Below are 21,592 nucleotides of genomic sequence, written 5' to 3' on the forward strand. Positions count from 1 at the left end.
CGATTGGAAAAGTTTCCGTTTTAAAGCTTTTTCACAAAACCCTTTATTCGTAGTCCCCGAAAACCAAGACATCAATTCATTCAAATGAATATCAAATAAAATATAATAAGTCAAGCATCCAAAATTTATAATTAAAAGAAATTAATTTATTGAATAATTAAGTAAAGGGAAAATTAAACCAATTTAAAATCCCCAATCAAATAAATACCAGAAACAGTATTAATTATATTCTTAATGCCAATACAATTTCAAAATATTTATTTTAAAATCCAGTTCTGAAAATCACTTGATGCACCCACTATATACCAGTGGCGCCAACAGTACCCAGCGTCCCAAGGTACCGCCAGACAGGAGGTTATAGAGAGAAACTGGCATACGGTCGCGTGGCGTCCCATCGCGCTGCTGCAAACAGGTGTCCCGGCCATGGAGGGGCGGCCTACCCTCATCCGATGGCAAACACAGGACAACCCCATAAAATTACCTGCGCGCTACTCACACCCACCTACGCGCTAATCACATCTGTGTGCACACTAACCATATCACATATAAACAGAACACCAGTACGTGTATGGTGCATCTAAAAATCATAAATCAATACATCTCAAAATTTCAAATTTTCTATAAACATACCGGGTTTATTCCATCCAATTAGACCCGGAAATTCTCCATAGTTTCTTTATAATCAATGTCATAAATTTCATGAATTTCAAATCCACCCACTCCCAAATCCACCAATTTAAATATTCCAATTTTTCCAATAGCATAAAATATTTTCTGAAATATAATAAATTGAATCATGTAATATTCCATGGCATACTTATAAAAATTGAAGTCACCAACATAAACAAATATTTTCCTTGAAATATTTGAAAATCAAATCATACCCAAAATAATGTTAAAACCACAAGAATTTCATATATAATTGAATTCCACAATTCTCAATACCATAAAATAATTTTCACATGGCATAAATTTATATAATGCATATTTTCTTTAATCAAGATAAATCCACCAATAATTTTCACAATAAATCAATTAAATATTTGACACATAGAATATAAATTTCAAATATTCACAAATTTAATTCCAGAAATTAATTTGAAGGTGGGTCACTCACCTTAAGCACGCAATTAAATCACGATCCACCATAGGATCGATTCCACAATTCACACGTGCTCCTAAAACACAATTCACACACAGTCAAATAAATTAATATTTTATTCGGGTAAATAATACCCGGTACCCGGGGGGTTAAACACAAACGTTAAAAAAAATTGTCGAATAATATACCGAATCGAAGCTTGTGGAACGAGGATCGCATTACCGGTCTCCATTGACCCCAATTCTACCGGTGGTGGCCGGAATTTGGTCGGAAAGCTTCGGCCTGTTTTGATCTCCTCGTATTTCACAAACCGCTTCGAATTTTGGAAATTGGAGGCCATATTTGAACTCAGAGGACCCAAAATAGGGGGAGAGGGGTGGCAATTTGGACTAGGTTGGCCGAAAAACACAAGAAAAGAGGAGAGAGAAAATTTCCGGCCGGCGGCTTCTCCGGCCCAATTTGGGTGAGTCCGACGGCCGATGATCGTGAAATTTTACGGTCGAGCTCGCCTCCTCCCTCCGCTCATCATTGGCGGGCGCGTGTAGCAAGGTGGTGGTCGAAGAAAGATAAACACGGTGAGGCCGAGAGGGAGAAAGGAAAGGAAAGGAAGAAGGAGAAGGAAGAAGAAGAAGAAGAAAAAAGAAAAGAGAAATTTCCCTCGTGTCCCCCCCCCCCCCCCCCCCCCCCCGCCCCCACGTGGGGAGAAGAAAAGAAAAAGAAAAAGGAAAAGAAAAAAAAAAGATAATAAAATAAAATAAAATAACTAAATAATATTAAAAATAATATTATTATATAAAATAACAATAAAATAATATGATATTAAACATGGTTGACATGTGGCATCTCAATATGGTGACACATGATCACATTTATTAAGTCATACGTGGCACATCATTACACGTTTAAAAATAATATTAAAATAATACAGTATTTGAAAAACTCTACAGGTCCATAACTTTCAAACCACATGTCCAAATCGGACGTGCCGCTAGTCTACGGACTCGTATCGACTAGTACTTCACAACCATGCATGAGTCAAAGCTCAAATTTGCATGAATAAAAAGTCAACTCCGGCACCCCTTTGGACAATTTGGACCTCAACTTGTTTTGCTTATATCTTTCAAATCGTAGCTCCGTTTTCAACGTACTACTAGTCTACGAACTCGTGCCAACGTGTACTTCGTAATGGCATCTCAGTCAACTTAGAATTCCAACCGGAACAAAAAGTCAACTTTTACCCTTTCGGTCAATGGTCAACAGTCAAAGTCAACGGTCACCCTTGGTCAAAGTTGGAAAATTTACGTTGTACTTTGGGACGGAGTGTTACACAAGCAGTCAAAATGCCCGTGGGTGCCACTGTGCACTCATGGATGGATCCACTTTTTGTGACACATGGCATCACTGTTCACACACATGCAGATCCATGAATAGTAAATGCTGTTTTAGAAAAACTTTATAGTTCCATAACTTTCAAATCACATGTCCAAATTGGGCGTGCCGCTATTGTATGAACTTGTATCGATGAGTACTTCACAACTATGTATGAGTCAAAGCTTAACTTTGCACGAACAACGCCTTGGACAGTTTGCACCTCCATTTATTTTGCTTATAACTTTCAAATGGTAGTTTCGATTTCGACGTGCTACTAGTCTACGAACTCGGGATGACACGTACTTTGCAAAGGTGCCTCGGTCAATGCAAAATTCCACCCGAAACAAAAAGTCAGATTTTTGACTCACTCGGTCAACTATCAATCTCGATCCACGTGCAAAAATTCCGGTATAATTTGCGATGGTGTGTCACCTAGGTCTTTGTTTTTTTTTTTTTTTGGGTAAATATTACTATCTAGCCTTTTTTGGGCTTAAAGTTGGATTGTTGGTGAGTATGTTACAGTAGGGATAGGTGGCTTCTTCTAATTAGTTAATTTTGAGGAAGTGATGTTCACACCTTTGTGTAAAGCGCATGTCTTTCGTCACTTAGCTTCTTTTCTTTTTTTTGGGTAAATATTGTCATCTAGACTTTTTGGGCTTAAAGTCGGATTGTTGGTGAGTATGTACTCTTACAGATATTTTGTGAATGACATGGATCTTCGTGAGCTTCCAACCACGATAGGTTTTAATTTCTTTAATAAATTATTGTCAATGTTGTATTGATTAGAACTAATTTTTGTGAAAATAAATGGTGATGGTATGATTGAATCATGGAGAGGCAGGGACACGGTAAGGAGTTGTGCTGTTATCGGAAATTGATCCAAAGGTCAGCTGTTTAATTACAACATAAATAATTGCAACGCATGATTAATAGATGGATATAGATGGTGCTGGATCTTAATCAGTTTTCACCATTGCAAATGGAAACACATTCACCATATATCAACTGCATATATAGATGACTATGAATGAGGAGGAATGCTTTTGCATTTCGGAGCAAACATATATATATATATGTAACACCCCGTCCCGAACCATGTCGGAAATTTTTGCACGTTGACCGAGGTTGACCGTTGACCGAAGGGGTCAAAAGTTGACTTTTTGATCCGGTTGGAATTCTAGGTTGACTGAGGTACCGTTACGGAGTACACGTTGGCACGAGTTCGTAGACTGGTAGCACGTTGAAAACGGAGCTACGGTTTGAAAGTTTTGAGCAAAACAAGTTGAGGTCCAAACTGTCCAAGGGGTGCCGGAGTTGACTTTTTATTCATGCAAGGTTGAGCGTTAACTCATGCATGGTTGTGAAGTGCTCGTCGATACGAGTCCGTAGACTAGCGGCACGTCCGATTTGGACATGTGGTTTGAAAGTTATGGACCTGTAAAGTTTTTCAAATACTGTATTATTTTAATATTATTTTTACACGCATAACGAGGTGCCACGTGTGACTCAATGAAGGTGGCCATGTGTCACCATGGTGAAATGCCACATGTCAACCATGTGAAAAATCAAATTATTTTATTATTTTTGAATAATAATAATATTATTAATATTATTTAATTATTTCTTTTTCTTTTCCTTTTTCTTTTTCTTTTTCTTTTTCTTTTTCTTTTTCTTTTCTTTTCCCCACGTGGGAAAACACCACCACTTCTTTCTTTTTCTTTTTTCTTTTTCTTTTTCTTTTTTTTTCTTTTTTTTTTCTTTTTTTTTTCCTTTCTTCTTCCCCGAAACACCAAGCACGCAACAGTTATTTTTTTTCTCCCCACCGGCCGTCCCTCTCTCTCTCCCGTGTTTTTGAATTCCGGCCACCTACACAGTACACGCGCCGGCCAGTGACGTGCGGAAGGAGGAGGCGAGCTCGGCCGCCAAGTTTCACGGCCAGCCGCCGCCGGACGCGCGCCGATCGGGCCGGAGAAGCCGCCGGCCGGCCAAGTTTCTCTCTCATCTTTTCTTGTGTTTTCCGGCCAGCCCACTCCCAATTGAGCCTCCTATCCCCCTATTTTGGGTCCTCTGAATCCAAAAATGGCCTCCAATCCCAGAAATTCGAAGCGGTTTGCGAGATATGGGGAAGTGAACACCGGCCGAAACTTCCCGACCAAATTCCGGCCACCTCCGGCGGAATTGGGGTCGATGGAGACCGGATTGGTGATCCTCGTTCCACGAGCTTCGATTCGGTATATCATTCGACCATTTTGGTTAAAGTTTGTGTTTTGACCCCCGGGTACCGGGTATTATTTACCCGATTAAAATATTAATTTATTTGACTGTCTGTGAATTTTGTTCTAGGAGCACCGGTGAGTCGTAGAATTGATCCCGTAGTGGATCGTGGGTTAATTGCGTGCTCCAGGTGAGTGACCCACCTTTAAAAATATTTTCGGGGTAATTAATTGTATTTATGTGGTATTAATTTGGTATCTGTAAAATTGTGCTCATGTGGTGTATTTTAAATATAATCGGGAAAAATATTATTTTATATATATATTTACCATTGGTAATAAATGGAAATTTTGGGATCATTAAGAAATTCCCGATTATTATTTTATGGTGATTTAATTATGAATTATATTGTTGTTTAATTTATTATGCATGAGCAAAGTGAATTTTGGTGGTATTTGTACGTGGTTTTAAATTTAATTTTTCGGACATAATGAGGTTAAATATTTTGTGAAAATATTTGGTTAAATTTTATAAATTATGCCCGCGGTATTTTTATGGTTGCATTTTGTATTTCGAGAAAATTGTGGTTTGTTGTTATCGCTGTTTCGTACCGGGTGATTGGATAAAATATGTGGGATGGTGTTTTGTGAAATTTTGGTATACTTCCCACGGTGGTTTTTGGAAAAACGGTACGGTTGGTTGTTTATGTTTATTTTTAGACGCACTCATACAGTATTGGTGTTCTGGTGTATGGTGTATGGACACGTGGTTTAGCACGCGGTTATTATATGGTTTAGCGTGCGGTTATTACTTCACCCGTGAGTTGCCATTGGACCGTGGGCAGGCAAGGTTATTGGCCACAGCCGCCCCCCTCCTTGGCCGGGTGATGGTTTTTAGCAGTCGGTACTGTCGGGACGCCGAAGTGACCACTGCAGGTTTCTCTCTTTAACCTCCCGCCAGTCGGTGCTCGGGACGCTGGGTATCGGAGGGCATCACCGGTATATGGTGTGGTGCGTCAGGTGTAATTGTCGGTGTAAATTGCAATTAAAGTTTAAAACCCCAAAGGTGTTCTAAAATGATTTATTATAATTTATTGCAGTTTATTTATATTTGGGGTATTTATTTGTTTATTTGTTGTTTATTAATTCGTTTGGTTCCTTGGTTTTTGGGAAGTACGTACAAGGGTTTTGTGAAAATGTTTTAAAAGGGGAACTTTTCCAACTGAGAGAATTGTAAGGGTTTTGAGAGAAATTATTATTTTCCCATTTAATCATTATCTATCTACTGTATTACCGTGGTATTATATTGTATAGTAGATAGGGTCACTCACTGAGATGATTAGCATCTCACACTCTTAAATTCCGTTCCCCTAGGTCCAGGTTGGAGACGTTGATTGTCCGGGCGAGCCCAACGTCTCAGTTCGTTGCCGAAGGTTCAAGAAGTTTTTCTTCCCTTTTCTCCTCTCTGTCATGTATTATTTCCGTATCTGTCATTTTATAAATTCCGCATGTAACTGTAAAATGCTCTGTATACTGTATTGGACGTGTGGTTGTTCTTTATGCACTGGGTTGCTGCTGTTGTTTTATTTTTGAAGTGCTGCAATTTGTGGAACCAGTTTGTAGTTTGTGGGAGGAATAAGGGGATATTTTTGAAGTGTGTTTTCAGTGCAGGTAGTTTGTGGTAAGTAAATCCCTTAGGGGAGGCTCTGTCGGATTTTCCGTTGGAGGGTCCGGTAGGGTTTCCTGGGATCAGGGCTTGTCTAGGGTTCCGGGTAAGGAATTCTGGACGGGTCCTGACATATATATGTATATGCCAAAGGATATATCAAACAACATATGAGCTGCTTTCAAACAATTACTTTACAATGGCTATATGTTTTTTGTATGATTTTGCAAAATTTGCTGCAAATTAAATTTGAAGATATATAATTATGACTGAAACGCCAATATGGTTCAATGCTCTTGTCTAATGTGATGTCACACCTTTCTTCCCAAGTCGAACAAAACTTAAAATTTCCATAAAACAAATATTATTTTTTTGGGTGTAGCTATAAAATAAACATTAATATACATAATTAGTTTTTTGTTTCTTATTTAAGATAGTTGATTTTATTCATTGAAAAAAAAAAAAAGTAGTGCTGTGATAGATCTTATTTTGGAAATGCGAGTTATACATATCAATCCCTTGCTATATATAATATATAATTTAAATTTATAGTGGCTACGTATTTAAATTTGACGGCTAAAAGTAGAAATCTTCGATGTACATTATTTTGTCACAATAGGGGTAATATTATACTTACCATCTTCGGTCTCTATTTTCCAATTCCTAATCCTATCCAACTAATGACACATTATCTTAGAGCATGATAACAAATTGACAACTCATTTTTTTTCCAATTGTTACAAAGAAAGGCAGCGTTATTTGATTTAGTCCGACCAGTTAAGAGATTAACCCTAAAAAAGAAAGAAAAAAAAAGAAAGGAAGAATAAGGTATGATTCCTATTCTAATTAGATGGAAAATTCTATATAAATTAGCATGCTTATATTGTCTCTTCCATCAACCAAACTTCACTAGAACTAGGAAATTAAAGAAAGAGTTATAATGGCTGCTAATACCACCAATTGTTTGAAGGCTTTCCTTGTCTTTCTGATCGTCCACCTGCCTTTTCTAGTTCTGTCAAGGTGTTTGGAGCACAAAAATCCACAATCCTTCAACACGCTTCTCAGTCTAGAGGGACTAAGCAAAGGTCAGACAGACAAAAATCTTCCTTACCTCAGACAGTACCTCAAAAGGTTCGGTTACTTGAACTACAAGGAAACCACCTTAAACGGGAACTACTTCGACGAAGTTTTGGAGTCCGCAGTCAAACTGTATCAGAGGAATTATCATTTGAAGGTTACAGGGAAGCTTGATTTTGATACCGTTAAGAAAGCTGCAAATCCACGGTGTGGATTTCCAGATATTGGGTTACGTTTTAAGAGCATTAATAATGGTGATCATACAAATAATGGAGACGACGACCCCGATTTCCTATTTATCAAAAACAGTTCTCTCTATAAATTCTTTGATGGAAATCCCAAATGGCCAGCTGAAAAAACCCATCTCACATACACATTCATCTCCGCTGTTCATCCAATTCCACAGGAAGATTTAAGCTCTGCTTCCTCACAAGCATTTGCAGAGTGGACTAGAAACAGTAAATTCACATTTGCGGAAGTTCGGGAGGGTGCAGTGTCCGACCTTAGGCTTGGTTTCTTTGTTGGTGATCACGGGGATGGTCATCCCTTCGATGGTCCTTTAAACGTTTTAGCTCATGCATTTGCACCAACTTACGGAAGATTGCACTTGGATGGAGCTGAGGCTTGGAGCTTAAGCCCACCACCTCCTGGCCAGATTGATATAGTTTGGGTGACTATGCATGAAATTGGGCATCTTCTCGGACTTGCACACAGTTCAGATCCCAATGCTGTTATGTTTGCCCAAGTTACACCTGGAGTTGCTAGGAGAGCTTTGACCCCTGATGATATTGCAGGCATACAGGCTTTGTATGCCACCCCGTAGAAAAGCAATATTTGGATTTAATTTGGAGCATGTAAAACATATATATAGTTTATCTTTTATTCGGAGAGCAATCTTTGATGGGACGATTTCCTATGTATTCACAAATGTTTATGTAATGATGAGTATCAATAAAAGCTTGTTTGCTTTTATTTTTCTAAGTATGATATTCTCGAACAGTTTTGTTCTTGGCCTAAAGACCACTTGCTTGTCCAAAATGCCTTATAAGAAGCATGTCACTTCATCAACTCCTTTTTGAGCGATGCAGTATTGCTCATCAATCATATCTCTTCTTGCCTTACGTCATTCAGGGTTCATTATAACTTCAGGGTTCATAATAACTTAGTCATGAACTAATCAAATTCCCGATCCACTTATCAAATTAAACTTAGGTCGGAATTGGAATTTAATTGATTGATGAATCATACCCACTCAATTTCCAGAAAAAAAAAATAATTATCATATTAAACGTCTCATTTATTCATGTGAATTCAAATTCTATATTATAGAAAAGTTAAACTTTTAGATCATACTTATTTGTTGATGGTGTTGGATGAAATTGGTCAGATTCGTCATAGGAAAAAAGAGTTTTTGAGAAATTTTCTTTTACCGAAAACATCAAATTTGGAACAAGGATGTAAGTTGAGTACTATAAACACTCTTAGTTTTCAATTTTGGGATAAGAAGTCATTTTTCTACAAGGATCAAGAACTGTCCCAATATAAAATCATAAAGACCTTTATTGTTATTAGATCATAGATGGATTAAGATTTGAGATGCATTTATGGCTTATACAACTTGTTACTAAAAACTCACTAGAGTGAGACCTATATGTATGGACTCTTATAATTCCATTTTCATTATCTAGACAATGCAAATGAAGTTCTAATATTTTTATATTGCTGTACCTATATTTTTAAGGAAATTGTGATACCTAATTCGTATTTTAACAAATTGACAACTCAAATTTTCAATTGCAACTTCAAACTGTACGGCACAAAAAGATGAATGGTGATTTCTTGACCCCAAAAAAAGCAAAAAATGAAGTTGATACCATATAAAAGATAACATCAAAAAAAAAAAAAATGACAAAATGACAAAAAAAAAGAAAGATAAAATTCCAATTCTAATAAATTGAAAATTCTCTATAAATTAGCGTGCATGTATTGTCTATCTTCCACCAACCTCTTCATGGAAAAGAACTTCAGTACTATAACTTTATGAGTATTTTAACAAAGACAAAAAAAAAAAAAAAAAAAAAAAAAAAAAGAGAAGAAGAGAAGAAGGTAGTTTTAGTGGCTTCTAATACCATTTTCTTCTTCTCTTCGTTATAGTCCACCAGACTCTTGTAGTTCTGTCAAGAAGTTTGAAGCACAAAAACCCACAATCCTTCAATACCCTTTTCAGTCTAGAGGGACTAAGCAAATGTCAGACAGACAAAAATCTCCCTTAGCTCAGACAATACCTCAAAAGATTCGGAAACTTAAACTACAATGAAACCGCCTTAAACGAGGACTACTTTGACTACATTTTGGAGTCCGCAGTTTGAAATTATCATTTGAAGATTACAAGGAAGCTTGATATTTATACCCTTAAGCGAGGCACAATTCAACGGTGTGGAGTTCCTGATATATACTGATCTACGTTTTAAGACTATTAATAATAATGGTGATCATCATCATACAAATATTAATGCTGATGATTATTTCTTGATCAATGTCAATGATGGTTCTCTCTATGCATTTTTTGAAGGAAATCCGAAATGGCCAACTGACTTACCAATCTGAAATACATATTCAACGCCGCTGTTCATCCCGGTTCCTCCGGAAGATTTTCGCTCAGCTTCCTCGCAAGCTTTGCAGAATTGGCAAAAAATAGCAAATTCACTATTGAGGAGATTGGGGGTTTACCATCCAACCTTTGGCTTGGTTTCTTTGTTGGTGATCATGGGGGTGGTTCTCCTTTTGATGGTCCTGGTGACATTTCAGCTCATGCCACTGCCCCAACTTCTGCCGTATGCATTTAGATGGAGATTAGACTTAAAGCTTAAGAAGCCCACCACAGCCTGGCCAATATCGTTTGGTTTGGGCGACTGTGCATGAAATTGGGCATCTTCTTGGACTTGCTCAGAGTTCAGATCCGAAGGCTGTTATGTTTACCCAAGCTACACCTGGAGTTGCCTAGGAGAGCTTTGACCCCTGATGATATTGCAGGTGTATGCCAACATAGCAGAACTATATGTGTTGGATTTAATTTGTAGTAAGATTATATATGTAATCTTGCTAAAATTCGCCCCAAACCCTCACCACAATGTACTTACCACTAGTCTCTCGGCAAGATTCATATATATATATATATATATGTGTGTGTGTGTGTGTGTGTGTGTGTATATCAGTCTGTTGTTGACATGATGTGCACATTATGATGGTTGTCATGATGTGCACATAATGATTGGGTGACCGCGCATTAGTTGGAGACTAATCTCTCTGTTGGGATAATTTCCCGTGCATACAAATGTTTAATTAATGATCGGTATCAATAAAAGCTTGATTGTTTTTATTTTTCTTTTTAATAATTGTGATAGAATTATGAATTTTCTTTGAGTATTTAAAACATTCATTTCTTTTTAATTAGTTGTTGGATTTATTAAATAAATTATATGGATTAATTAAGTACATAATCATAATGAGAAATGTCTGCTTGCGATCGCCACTGAAGTTAATATATAGCTGGAATGGACAAGAGAAAGCATGTTATCATCGGGATAATGTTATCTATGATCTTTCTCTTAGTTATTACGGTAGTACAACTATATATCATATTTTTCCATTAAAAAAATTAATCATCATATATTAACATTTCTCATCTTATTTTGGGGTTGCATTCCATCCAAACTTTAAAAAACTTTGTAAAAATCGGAGGTGTTCAAATATAGACTTTTAAAGATTTTGAAAAATGTTGTATTCAATTAAGTTTTTTTAAAAATTAATAAAAGTTAGAAATACTCAAATTGTCAATGACTTTTATTAACTTTTAAAAATCTAGATTTTTATAGATTTTTGATTCAAAAATGAAAACACTCAACTTACAAATTCTCTTTCATCCACCTCCAAAACTTTTAACAATACATCCTATTTCTTTTTTCTTTCCTCCAAATTAAAATCCTCCAAATTAAAAACTAAAGAGGCTTGGGAATGCACCCTATTTTTTATTTTTTTATTTTTTTCAATTTTCATATTGATATAAATATGTAAATATAAATAAATAATTAATAATATTTTCTTATTTATGTATAGATTTCACACTTATATCCACTTTTGTTCATCAATTTTCTTCATGTTGTGTTTATTTTATTTTACTAATCCTTCTAAAACTCTAATTTGGTTAAAACATATGAATTTACAGTTTGCGGTCATTTTTTATGTTCTATTTTTCTTTATTGTAGGTTCTTAGACAAACAATTTTTGTTTTTTTTAATAAAAAATAATTTATATTATGTATATACGTATTTTCTTAATTATACACACATAACAAAATGCAATGAATTTGTGATTTGTATTGAAAAAGGGTTGGCTACATCTTCTTCTTCTTCTTCTTCTTCTTATTATTATTATTATTTTTATACTTATGGTTAGCATGTACAACAAGTAAAATGGTCTCTCTATTTTTATGAATTTTTACTGCTATTTTCATAACTAATTTTTTACTTTTAAGGTGACTTACAATTTTTCTATCCTTTTAAGAATAATATTTGTTTTTTAGGGAAAGTCAATAAACGTTTATCAAAATCCTTTAAAATGAAATCTATAAAAATCAATGTGAATCTTTCATAATTATTTAAAATTCTATAAAAGTAAAAAAATAATCTACAAAATTTACAAAATTCAGTTACTTAAAAAAGTTGATAAAAATCTTTTTAATGAATACACTCCAAAAATAAATTCCGTATTTCAAAAACATCAAATTTTGAGCAAGGATACGAGATAATTAACACAACTACTTTTAGATTTCGATATAAAATGAGTAGTCATTCTTAGATTTCAATATAAGATAAGTAGTCATTCTGATGAGAATCCTTTAATTTCGTAAAGGAGGTGTAGAATTAATAATTAGATGCGATGTAGCTTGTAAGACCAAGAAAACAAAGGTGCAACGTAAGAAAGTTTCAACTTGAAACTTCCTTTCAACATCGAGGCACACCACATTAATAATTTGCCATATATTCTGAAGCCTTTTCCAGCTATTTGATCAATTAACTTTCTATTTCTTTCAATTATAAATTAAATGACTACGTGTTTATAATATATATTATTTGAAAAAAAAAAAAGGGCTTTGCACAAGCACCTCTAGTACTATCCCAGATGTATAAATGCTTTATTTCGCATTCGCACTTTTGGAAAAAAAGAATTAGTTGGATTTAAGGATCCGGTACGAGATGCATCTGGATCTAATTGAGCTGTTTTAAATTTGATCCAATCAGATTAGATTATTTCTGTCAGGACCCGTCCAAAGTTCCCCACCGGAACCCTAGACAAGCCCTGATCCCAGGGAAACCCTACCGAACCCTCCAACGGAAAATCCAGTAGAGCCTCCCCTAAGGGATTTACTTACCACAAATTCCCTGCACTGAAAACGCACTTCTATAATTGTCCCCTTATTCCTCCCACAGTACTACAAATTGGTTCCACAAATTTCAGCACTCCAAAATAAATACAGTAATCCAGTGCAATTTAAATACATAAATGTCCCATACAGTATACAGAGCTTTATGAAATACTACAACGTATAGAATACAGCAAGAGTGAAAGAAATATTACAACTGCAGTAAAAGAAGAACAAGGTACTGCACGAACTAAAACAGCGAGGAAGGTCAAGTCCGCTCCGAGTAAACACCGACAACCTGGTACCTAGAGGAACGGAATTTAAGAGTGTGAGATGCTAATCATCTCAGTGAGTGACCCTATCTACTATACAATATAATACCACGGTAATAGGTATATAAATAATAATTATTTGGAAATAATATTTTCTCTCAAAACCTTTACAATTCTCTCAGTTGGAAAGGTTCCCCTTTTAAAACATTTTCACAAAACCCTTTATTCATATGCCCCGAAAACTAAGACATCAAATAAATATCAGAAACAGTAGTAATTAGTCTAAATTCCAATACAGCTTTAAAAACATTTTATTTTTAAAACACAGTTCTGAAAATCAGTTGATGCACCCACTATATACCAGTGGCGCCAACAGTACCCAGCGTCCCGAGGTACCGCCAGACAGGAGGTTATAGAAAGAAACCGGCATACGGTCGCGTGGCGTCCCACTGCGCCGCTGCTAACCTGGTGTCCCGGCCATGGGGGGTGGCCACCCTCATCCGATGGCAACCACAGGACACCCTCATAATAACACCTGCGCGCTACTCACACCCACCTGTGCGCTAATCATATCCGTGTGCACAATATCCATATCACATATAATCAGAACACCAATACGTGCACGGTGCATCTAAAAATCATAAAATCCGCAAATTTAAATTATAACACAAATTTCACATTTTTCATAAGCATAGCGGGCATAATCCATCCGCTTGAACCGGAAAATTCTCCACAATTTCTTTATAATCAATACCATAAATTCCATGATTTTCAAATCCACCAACTCCCAAAATCCATCAATTCAAATATCCACATTTTTCCAAGCATAAATAATTTCTCGAAATATCATAATCAAATCTCAAAATATTTCATGGGCATATTTTATAAAAATTGAAATCACCAACATAACCAAATATTTTCTTTGAAATATTTGAAAATCAAATCATGCCCAATTTACCATTAAAACCACACCAATTTCAAAATCCTTAAAACCATAAAATAATTTCACATGGCATAAATTTGTAAAATGCGCATTTTCTTAAATCCAATAAATTCATAAATAATTCCACAATAAATTGAATAGATATTTGGCACATAGAATTTAAATTCCAAATATTTAAATCACACACATAATATATTCATCAATTAAATTCCCAAAATTAATTTGAAGGTGGGTCACTCACCTAGAGCACGCAATTAACCCATGATCCACCAGGGGATCAATTCTACGACTTACCGGTGCTCCTAGAACAAAATTCACAGACAGTCAAATAAATTAATATTTTATTCGGGTAAATAATACCCGGTACCCGTGGGGTCAAATACAAACGTTATCCAAAATAGGCGAATGATATACCGAATCGAAGCTCGTAGAACAAGGATCACCAATCCGGTCTCCATCGACCCCAATTTCGCCGGAGGTGGTCGGAAAGTTTCGGCCGGTTTTCAATCCCTCGTATCTCGCACACCGCTTCGAATTTTTGAGATTGGAGGCCATTTTTGAACTCAGGGGACCCAAAATAGGGGGAGAGGAGGCTCAATTTAGATTGGGCTGGCCGGAAAACACAAGAAAAGAGGAGAGAGAAATTTTGCGGGCCGGCGGCTTCTCCGGCCCGATCGGCGCGCGTCCGGCGGCCGGTCACCGTGAAAATTGGCAGCCGAGCTCGCCTCCTCCTTCCGCATGTCACTGGCCGGCGCGTGTACTGTATGGGTGGTCGGAATTTAAAAACACGGGAGAGAGAGAGACGGACGGGAGAGAAAGAAAGAAAGAAAGAAAGAAAGAAAGAAGAAGAAAAGGAAGAAGAAGAACAGGAGTCGGGCCCTTGGCCCTTTTTTCCCACGTGGGGAAAGAAAAAAAAAAGAAAAAAGAAAAGAAAAAGAAAAAGAAAAAGGAAAAATAAAAATAAAAAGAAATAATTAAATAATCAAATAATATTAATAATAATATTATTATTTAAAATAATAATAAAACAATTTGATTTTTACACATGGTTGACATGTGGCATTTCACCATGGTGACACATGATCACCTTCAATAAGTCACACGTGGCACATCGTTATGCGTGTAAAAATAATATTAAAATAATATGGTATTTGAAAAACTTTACAGGTCCATAACTTTCAAACCACATGTCCAAATCGGACGTGCCGCTAGTCTACGGACTCGTATCGACGAGCACTTCACAACCATGCATGAGTCAAAACTCAACCTTGCATGAATAAAAAGTCAACTCCGGTACCCCTTGGACAGTTTGGACCTCAACTTGTTTTGCTCAAAACTTTCCAACCGTAGCTCCGTTTTCAACGTGCTACCAGTCTACGAACTCATGCCAACGTGTACTTCGTAACAGTATCTCAGTCAACCTAGAATTCCAACCGGATCAAAAAGTTAACTTTTGACCCATTCGGTCAACGGTCAACGGTCAACGTGCAAAAATTTCCGACATGGTTCGGGACGGGGTGTTACAATTTCAACTAAATTTGATTGGATTGCATTTAAAATAATTTAGTCCAAGATATATCCATCTAATTTTTAGGTATGTTCACCAGGAGATATAAAAATATGGTCATGCGGGTACTGACACTTTTGATCAAATAGATTTTTTTTAAAAACCAATACCACACTGTTTTCTCATCAACCGAGTTCAAATACCTCCCTCTATAATAATAATAATAATAAACAAAAAAAAACATTAATTATACACATTGTATTGACAACTAAATTAGGTTATGTGTTTGTGGCTTCTTTTAAACATCCATTTTTGGATTATAGAAAAAATTTTCATTAAAATATAGTGTTTGATAAATTTATAGATTTAAATTTTTTAACAATCCATATCTTTAAAAGTTAGAATTTAAGAAATTGGTAGAGTTAGTCTATTAGAATTTCCTTCTGACATAATCATGATTTTTAAATTAAAATTATTATTATATCTTTTAATTAATAATAAAATTATTTTTCACCCATTTATATATAGTAATATTTATTGGTTATAATGTGCAATTACAGTAGTGAAGTAGGTTTTTTACACAATACTCAAATTTTAATTTTGTAATTTTTAACAGTCTTAAAATAACTTTATCAAATAAGATTGTCAAGAAAAATTAATTGTTGTTTCATTAAAACTTTTATTGATTCTTTCATAATTTATCGCAACCCAAATTAAGCCTAAGTGGTATATCCTTCAAAGAAGATCGTTGTCGTTTTGTTTTCTTTTTTCTTTTTCACGCTTTCCAATTCTTAGAAGAATTTTTTGGATAATTATTTTGTTGATTGAGAGAATCAAATTAATCATCATACATTATATTTCATACAAGGAGTGAAAGCCAAGCGACCATTAATGATAAAAAAGAGAGAAGATCATGAGTCTATCAAATTAGATTTTTACTTTGACCAAAAGGAAAAAAAGAAAGATTTTGTAAATAATAGTGAATCGCAATTGTGAGAATGATTGGATTTTTGTTACCATGATATGGGTTTTTACCCAAAATAAAAGTTATCTAGACAATGCATATGCTATATATACTATATGTTGTTATATAATGCAAAATATTATAAGGAAATCATAATACTTACTTAGCGTTATAGCAAATTGACAACTCAAATTTTCAATTGCTTCCTCAAACTGTCCCGCAAAAAAAAGATTAGTCTTGCCAAATAAAACAGATACAAAAACAAAAAAAAAAAGATATAATTCCAATTCTAATAGATTGAAAATTCTCTATAAATTAGCATGCATATATTGTCTCTCTCCCATCAACCTCTTCATGAAAAAGAGTTTTAGTAGTATACCTTTGTGAGTATTTTCATAAAGGTAAAAAAGTAGTTCCAATGGCTTTTAATACCATTTTCACTCATTCTTTAAGGGTTTTCATTGCCTTTCTTATATTCCATCAGCCTCTAGTAGTTATGTCAAGAAGTTTGAAGCATGAAAACCCACAATCCTTGAACACCCTTTTCAGTCTAGAGGGACTAAGCAAAGGTCAGACAGACAAAAATCTCCATTACATCAGACAATACCTCAAAAGATTCGGATACTTAAACCAAAATGAAACCACCTTAAACGAGGACTACTTCGACGACGCTTTGGAGTCTGCAATCAAACTGTATCAAAGAAATTATCATTTGAAGATTACAGGGAAGCTTGACTTTGAGACCATTAAGGAAACCACACTTCCACGGTGTGGGGTTCCTGATACTGGTATACGTTTTAAGAATATCAATAAGAACGATAGTGGTCATGATCATAAAAATATTAACGTAGACGAGGCCGATTTCTTGACCATCAAGGATCGTTCTCTCTATGCATTTTTTGATGGAAATCCGAAATGGAACACATTCCTACTGACATACTCGTTCGAATCCGCTGTTCAACCAGTTCCACAGGAAGATTTAAGTTCAGTTTCCTCACAGGCATTTGCACAATGGGCGGCGAATAGCCAATTCACATTTGAGGAAAGGGGTTCAGCAACCGACATCTCGATTGGTTTCTTTGTTGGTGATCATGGGGATGGTGCTCCTTTTGATGGCAAAGGTGGCGTTTTAGCTCATGCGTTTGCCCCGTCTGCTGGTCTATTGCACATTGATGGAGGTGAGACTTGGAGCTTAGAAAGCCCAACACCGACTGACCAAATTGATTTGTTTTGGGTGACTTTGCATGAACTTGGGCATGTTCTTGGACTTGCACATAGTGCAGATCCCGAGGCCGTTATGTTTGCCAGATATACACCCGAAGCTGTCAAGAGAACTTTGACCCCTGATGATATTGCAGGCATACAGGCTTTATATGCAGAGCAATAATGAATTTAATTTGGAGTATTTTTAAGTTATATATATAAATAAAATGTTATCTATCATTTGGAGAGTAATAATCTCTTCATAATTTCCTATGTATTCACAAATATTTATTATCAGTATCAATATACAAAAGCTTGTTTGTTTTTATTTTTCTTTAATAATTGAGATAGAGCTATGAATTTTCTTTGAGTACGTACTTAAAATCATTAATTTCTTTTAATTAATTTTTAGATATCATTAAATAAATCATATGGGTCAGCTAAGTACATAATTATATTGAAAAAGTATGCCTGTGATCATACTTAAGTTATTTACTAAATATAGCTGGAATAGAGAAGACAGCAGGTAATCTTGATAGTGTTAAATATATATGATCTTTCTCTTTTAATTATTACAGCGTACAAATAACTATCATAATTTTCCATTAAAAAAACTAATTATCATACGTTAAAGTTCTCATCCTATTGTGAATATAAATTCTGTATTATAGGAAAATTAAACATTTAGATCATTCTTATTTGTTGATAGTGTTGGATGAATTTGCTCAAACTCATCATGTGGGGAAAAATAGATTTTGAGGAATTTTCCTTTACCATAAACGTTTAATTTTGAGCAAGGATATTCATATGAGATAAGAACAACAACTCATTTTTAGATTTTGAAATAAGATAAGTAGTTATTCTGCAATGAGGACCATCCAAAAAGGAAGTCCCATTGTGTAAAATTCAAATAAGATATATAAGTACTGACTTAGATTTCTCGTTCTCATATATATTAAATGAGAATGATCAGCATCTTCAATACGTCATTGAATTGGCACAGGTTGGAAAGGCTAGTCCATGTGGCATAAATGTCAACTCATTCAACTTAAAAATCATCTTCTAATGCTTGTATCTATATTTCAATTAATTAATGCTATGTATATATATTGTGTGTGTGTATATATTCTTAAAAAATAATAACAATTGATTGATTTATTTATTTATAAGTTTTTGAAAAATATAATAATAGAGATTATTTTGACGAGTTACATTATCTGAAATAGATAACTTTTGTAAATGTATTTATTTTATTTTTTGCTATATCAATTTGATAGAGTCGATAAATAACGCCAATACAGATGGTTTTGTAATTATTATTTTCTTAATTTTTAATTTCTTAGAATTTGTACATATTTCTAGTATAGTTACAAAAAATATAGAGCAATCCCTAATAATAATAATAATAATAATAATATACCAATTATATATATTTATTGACAAATAAAGCTGGTTAAGCGGCATAGGATTGTTGCCTTTATGTTTTGTTTTTGTTTTTGTCTTTTTTTGGCTTTTTTTTTTTCCCCCCACTTTTTCCAATTCTTACAAGAATTTTTAGATGAGTTAGATTTTGTCTTGGACCCTTAAAAAAAAAAAAAAAAAAGATTCTGTCAAAAATAGTCAATAGCAATTGTAAGAATAAAGTAGAAATATTTGTCAGTATCTGATGTATGAAATTATCTCAGCAAAATATGAGTTTTTTTACCAAAAAAATAAAATAAAATAGTATCTAGCTAGACAATGCAAATGCAGTATATATATATATATACATCATTATTATATATGGCAAAATATTTTAAGGAAATTATGGTACGTTCTTAGCATTGTGACAAATTGACAAATCAAATTTTCAATTGCTTCCTCAAATTGTCCCGTGCCAAAAAAGTGCTGGTGATTTCTTGACCCAAAAACAAATAAAAATGTGGATGATCATTTCATTTTGCCAGACCAAAAAAAAAAAAAAAAAAAAAATAGTTCCTATTCTAATAGATTGAAAATAATTCTCTATAAATTAGCCGCATATATTGTTTCTCCCCCATCAACCTCTTCATTGAAAAGACTTCAGTACTGTATCTTTGTGATTATTTTTACAGAGGAAAAAGGAGTTGTAATCAATGGCTGCTAATACCATCTTCATCTCTTCTTCTTTGATGGCTTTCGTTCTTTTCCTTTTAGTTCAACAGCTGCCTCTTGTAGTTCTCTCAAGAAGTTTGAGGCACAAGAATCCACAATCCTTCAACACCCTTCTCAGTACCCTAGAGGGACTGAGCAAGGGTCAGACACACGAAAATCTTCACCATCTCAGACTCTACCTTCAGAGACTGGGATACTTGAACTACAACAGCGAAACCACCACCTTAAATAAGGACTACTTCGACGACGTTTTGGAGTCCGCAGTCAAACTGTACCAAAGAAATTATCATTTGAAGATTACAGGGAAGCTTGATATTGATACCCTTAATGAAGCCGCAAAAGCACGGTGCGGAGTTCCTGATACTGGTCTACGTTTCAAGAGTATCAGTAACAAGAATAATGGTGAACACCATCATACAAATATTAGTGCAAACGATGATTTCTTGCTCAATATCAACGAAGGTTCTCTCTACTCATTTTTTGATGGAAATCCAAAATGGCCATCTGACAAAACCCATCTGAACTACACATTCAACTCCGTTGTTGAACCGATTCCACAGGAAGATTTGCGCGCAGCTTCCTCAGCAGCATTTGCGGAATGGGCATTTCACAGCAAATTCACGTTTGAGGAATTACTTCAAGTAGACGTACCATCCGACATTAAAATTGGTTACTTTTTCGGCGATCATGGGGATGGTAGGCCTTTTGATGGCACTGGTAACCTTTTAGGTCATGCTTTTGCCCCAACTGATGGTAGATTGCACCTAGATGCAGAGGACTTTATAACCTTCAACCCACCAGGGCCGGACCAATATGACTTGATTTCGCTAATTTTGCATGAAATTGGGCATCTTCTTGGACTTCTCCATAGTTCAGATCCCAATGCTGTTATGTTTTCCTCTCTTCAAGCTGGAATTACCAGGAGATTTTTGACCGAAGATGATATTGCAGGCATACAGGCTTTGTATGCAGAACAATAAAGGATCAAATTTGGAGTATTTTTAAATTATATATATATATATATTTATATAAATAAAATGTTATCTTTTATTTGGATAATACTATCTGATGGGATAATTTCTATGTATTCATAAATGTTTAATAAGTTGTCAGTATGAATATATAAAAGCTTGTCTGTTTTTATTCTTTAATAATTGAGATATAAAGAACCATGAATTTTCTTTGAGTACGTATTTAAAACGTTAATTTCTTTTAATTAATTGTTGGATTTATTAAATAAATTATATGGATCAGTAAAGTACATAATTCTACTGAAAAAGTCTTTGTTAGATAAACAGTGTAATCGTTTGTTTATTCTCGACTTTATCTCGTACTTAGTTGTGATATGTATATGCTCTGTATATACCCTATGTTAGTTGTGATATCTACAGGGTTTGCTAAGGCTAACCCGTATACCATGTATAATTGCATAAATTGTTAATTGTGAATAGAAATATCAGTGCCTTTCATCTTTTATATTTTTTCTGTTATTTTCCTTATACTCTTTGATCGTACCGAAGCTAGTTACTAGGTATATCTGGAACAGAGAAGATAGCAGGTGATCAAGGTAGTGTTATATATATATATATATGATCTGTCTCTTATAATTATTACAGCAGTACAAATAATTATCATATTTTTCCATTATAAAAACAAATTATCATATATTAAAATTCTCATCTTATTGCGACTTGAAGTTCTGTATTTAGATCATCCTTA

At 34.7% G+C, this 21,592-nt stretch overlaps 3 protein-coding genes and 1 long non-coding RNA gene across 4 annotated transcripts; all 4 read left to right on the forward strand.

The window, feature by feature from the left end:
- The first annotated feature begins 4,261 nt into the window (after positions 1-4,261).
- On the forward strand, positions 4,262-6,272 carry LOC132803466 (uncharacterized). Its single transcript, XR_009638736.1, has 3 exons — positions 4,262-4,704; positions 4,817-4,877; positions 6,061-6,272. It is a non-coding gene; the product is annotated as an uncharacterized LOC132803466 (long non-coding RNA).
- A 1,020-nt stretch (positions 6,273-7,292) lies between these two features.
- On the forward strand, positions 7,293-8,252 carry LOC107416409 (metalloendoproteinase 3-MMP). The gene has a single exon (XM_060816825.1). The coding sequence runs from the start codon at positions 7,293-7,295 to the stop codon at positions 8,250-8,252; it is 960 nt and encodes a 319-aa protein (XP_060672808.1).
- An 8,703-nt stretch (positions 8,253-16,955) lies between these two features.
- On the forward strand, positions 16,956-17,924 carry LOC107416410 (metalloendoproteinase 1-MMP). The gene has a single exon (XM_016024899.2). It carries the CDS (start codon positions 16,956-16,958, stop codon positions 17,922-17,924), a length of 969 nt encoding a protein of 322 aa, XP_015880385.2.
- Positions 17,925-19,854: 1,930 nt separating this feature from the next.
- LOC107416411 (metalloendoproteinase 1) lies at positions 19,855-20,853 on the forward strand. Its single transcript, XM_016024901.2, has one exon. The coding sequence runs from the start codon at positions 19,855-19,857 to the stop codon at positions 20,851-20,853; it is 999 nt and encodes a 332-aa protein (XP_015880387.2).
- Positions 20,854-21,592: the final 739 nt, after the last annotated feature.

Source organism: Ziziphus jujuba, chromosome 4 (assembly GCF_031755915.1).
Source record: "Ziziphus jujuba cultivar Dongzao chromosome 4, ASM3175591v1".
NCBI lineage: Eukaryota > Viridiplantae > Streptophyta > Magnoliopsida > Rosales > Rhamnaceae > Ziziphus > Ziziphus jujuba.